At 38.4% G+C, this 7,809-nt stretch overlaps 1 protein-coding gene across 1 annotated transcript; it reads right to left on the reverse strand.

Annotated features, from left to right (window-relative positions):
• Nucleotides 1–658: 658 nt before the first annotated feature.
• On the reverse strand, nt 659–4,219 carry LOC116318998 (PRELI domain containing protein 3B-like). The gene is made up of 6 exons (XM_031738202.2): nt 4,105–4,219; nt 2,698–2,866; nt 2,488–2,577; nt 2,199–2,269; nt 1,904–2,006; nt 659–1,789 (listed from the first exon to the last, which is right to left on the reverse strand). Exons 1-6 carry the CDS (start codon nt 4,134–4,136, stop codon nt 1,673–1,675), a joined length of 582 nt encoding a protein of 193 aa, XP_031594062.1. The 5' UTR covers nt 4,137–4,219; the 3' UTR covers nt 659–1,672.
• Between the last annotated feature and the right edge of the window lie 3,590 nt (nt 4,220–7,809).

Raw genomic sequence — 7,809 nt, forward strand, 5'->3', positions numbered from 1 at the left:
AAAAAAAAAAAGAAAAGAAAAGAAAAGAAAAGAAAAAAAAAATGGATGTAACATTTCTTTCATCTCCTTGTGGTCTTCGAAAAACTTATTAGGGACACTAACCATTGTTAACAATGTAGCACCTGAGAGTCCTCTATGACACAAACAAGAAAGATTTAAAGAGGGGGGAAAAACTGCACCAAATTTGCACAACATCACAAGCCAACAGTTCTTAGTTGGTCAGTTCAGCCTTTGTAAATGTTACAAATACAAAATAAATAACAATCAAATAAAACAGAGCAGGTTTGCCACAAATAAAGTTAGAATAAAGCGTTCTGGGGTGTAAAACTGGTTATTTCTATTTCTCATGTAGGCACAGAATGTGACCCTGAATGTAACCCCGCAGGGCTGCACCACAACACTGGTGAGCGTTAACAACACACTAAACACTGGTGAATTCTGACATGTTGCTCAGTGCCCACTCTTCTTTTCCTTCTTTTTAATTTGCAGCCAACGAGGACTTGCTGCCACTTAAAGTATATATGCTGAAAATAAGTTAAACATTCAAGTATTTACATTCTTAACACTTAACTATACAGCACATCACTGTAAGAAAAAACTGAATTCAGAAATCAAGTATTGTTGAAGCAAAACTCGACCACAGTGACCCACAAGTGGGGAGATAAAAAAAAAAGACAAAAACACTTGCAAAGTCCGGCCCACTGTGCTGACAGCTGTGGCATATACACCAGTAGTCATGAATTAGCAACACAATTTAATTAACAACAGTCTGCTCCACTTGGTTTAAATGCACTGAGACGTTTGTTAAATAACAAGTCTAAGCTGCCTTCATTGCTCTACAACACCTTCTCTCACTCTCCTGTGACCCCTCACACAGTTATGATGCAGTATCACTCAAGTACATCTGCATACTGCCTATTATTTTTTGACTGCCAGCACTTCCTATCGTCTCTGAGCAGGACGAGTTTGAACTGTTCAGACCTCAAACTCTAACCCATGTTCTGAGGGAAGTTGCACTTTTTCAAAGAGTTTCTGCTATGGTGAAAACATCACCCAAAGGTACACGGGATCTGATCCATCCACCTGACAGAAAGCTGATGCAGTTTGTAACTTACAGTTTCCCCTTTACTTTCATATTCTTTTACAGTCTGTGTGCATGGCAGCGTTTGGTTTTGAGTCATTTCAGTCAGCTTTGCTGTGCACGGCATGGTCAATCAATCCAAAAGCTGACATTAAAGTTGATCCAATCAAGCCATCCTCTGCTTGTTTATGAAGATTTGAAAGCGATAATGAAATGTGAGAGACAAAAGGAAGAACCCGGTGAGATGATTCAGAGGCACATTGTGAATTCAATTCTAAAAAAAAGCTTCCATATCACAAGACCAAGTCATATGAGCTTCAAGTGCAGTCCAATTTAAGTGTTGTTTAATTTTTTAAACCGTCATCAGCTCAACACTTCCTCGTCACTACCTGACTGGTGTAAAAGCTTGTTGGTGCAGACTGCTGAGGAAGGACTAACAATGATCTCATGACAAACAAACGCAGGGCCGAAGGATGGGGCTGTGGTTAATAGGTTGTGTTGGCAGATGAGGTGAGGGTCCCCTTTGAGGGGAAAATTACAGAGAAGCCCATCGGTTCATGATGGTGGAGTAAGAAACCGGGAAGATCCAGATCATTTATCTGCAACTGCTGCCGCCATGGGGGATCGCATGGTACCGCGAGCAGTGGCGGTCAGCTCCTCGATTTCTGTGTTTAACCGTCTGATTACCCACTCCATCGCCTCCCGACCCTAAAACAGACACAAATGCTTCACATTATAACGCGCATTGATGAGGATTTTAAAATCTGAAGAGTAACCATATTATCAAGGTGAGTTTAAGGAGGATTTTAAAGGCAGCTTTACCTTGCTGGCATTGACGGATATGGTCTTGGCCATGAGACCCTCAAGGTGGTTGCTCAGACTGACGCCTTTCACACTGATCAGAGCCTCCTGTGTCAGCACTGTCCTGAATATGCAAGCATAGAAAAGTCACAAACACAGCTGAAACAAACTGTTTCTTTGTAGAGTTTCCTTTTGTTTTTAAAAATCTTGGAGTTAAACATTCAAAACCTTTTTGCAATAATATTATGGGGGGTTTTTATGTTATGATTTTTAACTCCAATTTAACTGATGCGAAAAATAAAACCAAGTCTCTTACTTTTCTGGGTCCTGTGGATGTGGCTTGTATGTCAACTTCTCATCCACAGACACGAGGTTGGTAAAGGAAATCTGTAAGGACAAGACACACCTGAAATCAGTCTTTTTATATCAGCATCTGCCACGAGGTGACACATAGCAACCACATCGAATCTATAGTGACAGAAGTGCTGAGTAGACAAGTAAATACAACTGCAGAGGTCAGGTTACAGTTACATCCTCCCATAACAATTCGACTTTAATGTCTGTATTGATGAAGCATAATAAAAGCATTTGTCAATCCTACTCACGTTTGTAGACTGCAGCTCAAAGGTCTGCTGTTTAGGGTCCACTACTGAATGTTCCTGGACATACGTGCATGTTCTTGTTACCCCAAACATCTGCAGGAAACAATAAAATAACAAAATAATACAACTCTGAAATGATACAAGGAAAAACAACTTAACATTACCCAGTCTGAACAAAACACGTCGATCATTTCTCTTATCCTCTTAACTCACCGACTTGGCCAAAGCAGGGAGCCCCCACTCTGTGCTGAGCAGTCTGGTGCTGTGTAACCGTCCCTCAGTGTCCACACTTCTGTCCATAACATCCACACCAAAGACACTGGGGTTCATGGGATTGGGATACTTCTGCATCGCAGCCTTGGTCACCGTCTCCCATGGGTGGCTGTTTTAATCAATATCAACGTTAGAAACGGGCAATTTAACATTCTGGTGAGTGCAGATGAAGATGACTCAATGCTTGCTGCTGAGAGTGTGCTCTTCAATGTGGAAAAACATCTTAAATTCTGAGGTTACTAAGGTAAACACTACTTAAAAATCCACCATGCCTGTATTTCACTCATCTTACAAGCAACAAAAAGGACCAGTTGCATTATTGTGAATCTGTATCTCCATCAGAATACGTGTACAAGTGAACTACAACAGATATTTAATGGACATCGGCTGATTTGACTTGTTTGGCTGGAGAAAAGGTTTAGTGCATTTAGTATCTTGCAATGCAAGCAGCAGATGTGGTGCATTTATGGCTCCGAACAGTCAGATCCATTCATGCAGCGCTTTGTCTGAAACATTCAAGTTAGCGGACGACCTGCTTCACTTCCAACCCAATTTAGGAGGTAATAATGTAGGAGAAAATAATTTTCTGGAAATATGGGGATATTTGAATGTAACAACATCGCTGATGGTGAATCACAATAGCGTCTCTGTTTGCAGACAGGCGAGAGAAGAAACGCCCCCTCTGCACAGCGCAGACTCACATCAGCAGCACACACGGTTTTTCTCTGGAAACTTCTAGTAGAGGGTTTAAGCAATCAGACAGATTTTATGCATCAGTCGCTGTAAAACGAGCAGAAATGCTCTGATTATATACCGTTTATTGTGTTTAAACGACAGACCGGTCGTTATGTAACGCTCCCCGTCCATAATGTCAAACACGCGGGTAATTAAATTTTCTTTATCCCGTAACAAATACCAAGGCTAGGGGAAAGCGTTTGAAAATAGTCCTCTAAGGCTGAAATGTTGCAATAAACCTAAACATAATTACAGTCATAGTATTCAAGGCGAAAAAATTAGCTTTAATGTTAGCAGCACAAAGCTAGCGGCAAAAGTTAACTCGGGTAAAGGGCACTTTAACTTCAAAAACCAATACATGTAGCAAATACAGGCTTCAGCTGTAAACATCAAACGCGGTGGGAAGTCAAAAGCCATTTCTAAACATAACTAATATAAACTAAAAGCGTTAGGTAACTCGACTAAAGCGGCGCGCCTTCGTGTTATCTAACTTATCCGCAGCTTCGCCCAGACTGCACACGGAGCCAAGAAAACTGATTATATAAGAAGAAATAACCAACTTAACAACCATAATTTATAAAGAAAACTACCGCAGAAAAAAGAAATACTCACTTGAAAATGTGCTCTGACGTCCAAATCTTCATTTTTACCGATTTTTCTGTCACAGCACGGGAGCCGGCGACAAATGGCAGCGTGACCGCTGAGAGAGGAAGGAAGGAGGGGCTGAGTGAGAAACCTTTGACAGTCTTAGCCGCGATGCTCCCCCTGCTGGCAGACAGAGCTGCTGCACCCTGCCTTCCAGAACAATCCATGTGTTAGTTTTAAACACCTCTGAGACCCTCAGCAGCGGATCTAGAGAAATGCTCTTAGGGTGGCATGAAAATCAGTTAGGGTGGCAAAATCAAAGCCATTTCTTTACACGTATGCAGGTGTTAATATATATACATATATATAGTGTATAAATAGTGTTATGTATATATATACATAACACTATTTATACCAATTCTATGTGCAATAACTCAACTGTATATACATAACACTATTTATTACATATTACTTTTTTTTCCTTTCTTAAAAATACGGCTTGTATATTGTACATTTTATATATATATATCTTTTCCCCCTATGTTAATACTGTCCATATGTACATAGCACTGCAGAACTGTACCCCCCCCAGCATGTTTACACTGAGTAGGAGATGCTCTGTATCTCATTATACAACTGTATAGTGACAATAAAGGCGTTCTATTCTATTCTATAAATTCTGTAATAAAATACATCAAATGCAGTATTTGATGTATTTTAATATACATGTTTATTTATAAACATGTTTATACACATTTTTCATAGAAACATAGTCTGTAACTTTCTTATTGGCTTAAGCCCAAATAATTAAACATTTCAGTTACATAAAAAATGTGAATTTTGATGTTGTGTACTGCATAGTCTATATAATAAATAAGCACTATGCCCAAGAAGTATAAAATCCAGAAACCTACACAACAGGAGGTGGATCAGTTAGAAATACAAGTCTAAGTTCAGTTTGACACTGTTTTTATTAAAACTAGTAAGTTTTACATGCTTAAATCTGCACAAAATGTCAGAAATCTGCACTGTTCGTTGCTACTGACAACAAGAAATCAAGCCATTTGATGCTATAGGTTTAACCATTTTTTATTGGGGGTAACATTTTGCGGTATATTTAGTTTTAGAATTTATATTCAGTGTTAATTTTAGCTAGGCTCAAAGTCTTAATGCTAACTTAATTTAATAAACAACATTTTCATGTGCAAATCTACGGTGGTACTAGGGATGGCAAGAGATTATAGAATAGAATAGAATAGAATAGAATTCAACTTTATTGTCATTGCACATGTCACAGGTACAAGGCAACGAAATGCAGTTTGCATCCATCCAGAAGTGCTTTAGCCATGATATAGATATATTACAATATGTATTAGCAATAATATAGATGCCACCGGAGAGAATGATCGTTATATAATGTTCTATGAATGGTCCATGTATGAAAATATAATTTATTTGTAGCCATTGTATAATTTAATTATATGTTTTTGATAAGGCATATACTTAAGTAATTTATATGTTTCTGGTATTTTCACACAACTAGTCACCTATGGATCCACTGATGCAGTGTCATGAGAATTGTCATTCAAGTGTACATATATGTAATGGTTCAACTCAATTTTATTCATATAGCTTCATATCACAGCAACAGTCACTCATATTGTAAGGTAAAAAACTATAATAATACACACAAAACCATAACAATGAGGCAATCCCCCATGAGCAAGTGTTTGGCAACAGTGGGAAGGAAAAACTCCCTTTTAACAGGAAGAAAGAGGAAACACTGTGGAAGAGAGCCAGAGATTAGTAATAACTCGTGATTAAATGCAGAGTGGTATACAAACACATAGTAACTGAAAAAAGGTGAGTGAAGAAGAAACACTCAGATGGTGTTTGTTCCCAGAATCCAAATGGGAGCTAGTTCCACAGAACAGGTGCCTAAGAGCTAAAGGCTTTGACCCCCATTCTACTTTTAAAAAGCCTAGGAACCACAAGTAAGCCAGCAGTTTGAAGAAAGTGGCTTGATTATTCAAGACACTGTGTGATTTTTTTTTTTTTTTTGCTTAAGTTCCTTTGTCACTTTGGCTGAACATTAATAACAAATATAAGAAATGCATTTTCTAAATTGGCTTTTCCATCTTATTATTACAAAAATTAAAAAACAAGCAATAGAAAAATATTCCAGGTCATAAATTCCAGGTCAGCGATCAGCTATTTTAGATCCAATATTGTGTAAATGTATAATTTCAAAGATTTGTGTAACTTGATATTACAGCATACATCGTCATTTACTATGAACTTAATTAATAGATTAACTGTCCATGCAGTCACATCATTATGTGAATAATATGAAGTACAAAGATTCACAAAAATAACCCAAATATTCACAGTTCCAATGTAGAAAAAGTCCTGCTCTCTGTTGCTATGGTAACAGTGAAGAAATCTTCAGATGGAAATTGAAGCATTGGCTGCACAGCTGAAATAAGAAAGAGAAACATTTTTATCTGTAGTTGAGTTGGAATTCTCATTCAGTCAGACCCGTTAGTGGGAAACATTTGTTAGTAGCAAAATTATTTCAAGTCAAAGATTCACATTTTCCCACAAGTTGCTTGAGCTTGTTTTTTTATTCATTGTGCAGGATGTGCTCTTTCTGTCAGTGTAAAGAACTTTAACTGCACATTTAATCCCTGAGATAGCTTAATATATCAACTTAATATAGCGGTATAATATAGACTTAATTAGAGATAGCTTAATATCGATTGACCGCTTCATGAGGTGGTGTGAGGTGAACCACATGCAGCTGAATGTGGCCAAAACAAAGGAGCTGGTGGTGGACTTTGGCAGAAACAGATCCTGACCCTCACCTGTCTGCATTGGTGGAAATGATGTCAAAAAAGTCACATCTTACAAGTATCTGGGAGTTCAACTGGATCACAAGCTGGAGTGGTCTGCTTACATGGACGCTGCCTACAAAAAGGGTCTGAGCCGGCTTTACTTTCTACAAAGGCTCAGATTCTTCAATGTATGAAGCAGGCTGCTCTATATGTTCTATCAGTCTGTTGTTGTGAGCACCATCTTCTTTGCTGTGGCGTGCTGGAGTGTAGGCATCAAAACAAAGGACGCAAACAGACTGAACAAACTCATCAGGAAGGCCTGATGTTGGCATGAAGCTCACCACCCTGGAGGAGGTGATCAGTGATATAATTCTGGCAAGACTGCTGTCAATCATGGACAATGACTCCAGGCCCCTCCATAACACACTGGACAATCTGAAGAGCAGTTTCAGCAACAGGTTCCTTTAACCTCGCTGTCTGAGGGAACGTTACAGGAGGTTGTTCCTTCCCGCTTCTATCAGACTCTTTAATTCATCCACTAGGGTCAGATCCACACATGTGGAACAGAATTAATCACACCTCAATGCACCCTGTCACTTTTTTACACCACAACATTTATTGCACACATACTTGTCCTTTTTTTTGTATATTTATATTTATATCTCTACATTTATCCATTTATCTTAATATTTATCTATCATAACTCCGTTTCTACACTTATTTATATGAGTGCTTCTTGTTTGTTGTATATTTGCTGCTATGATAACCGATGATTTCCCTCTTGGATTAATAACATTTTTCTGATTGTGATAAAAAGAAATGAAGTGCAATTTCAACTGTACGTCTGCCGTTTTTCTCCATGATAAAGAAATGGTGCTGCAGTAAATGAAATAGGTCT

Source organism: Oreochromis aureus, linkage group 20 (genome assembly GCF_013358895.1).
Source record: "Oreochromis aureus strain Israel breed Guangdong linkage group 20, ZZ_aureus, whole genome shotgun sequence".
Taxonomy (NCBI): Eukaryota; Metazoa; Chordata; class Actinopteri; order Cichliformes; family Cichlidae; genus Oreochromis; species Oreochromis aureus.

Bases quoted from the DNA above. Each gene is read 5' to 3' on its own strand.
- LOC116318998 (XM_031738202.2), bottom strand. From the start codon at position 4,136: ATGAAGATTTGGACGTCAGAGCACATTTTCAA. The intron at 2,578-2,697 runs GTGAGTTAAGAG...TGTTTCCTGCAG, and splicing joins TCCCTGCTTTGGCCAAGTCG to ATGTTTGGGGTAACAAGAAC. The intron at 2,270-2,487 runs GTGAGTAGGATT...TTGTCCTTACAG, and splicing joins TTGAGCTGCAGTCTACAAAC to ATTTCCTTTACCAACCTCGT.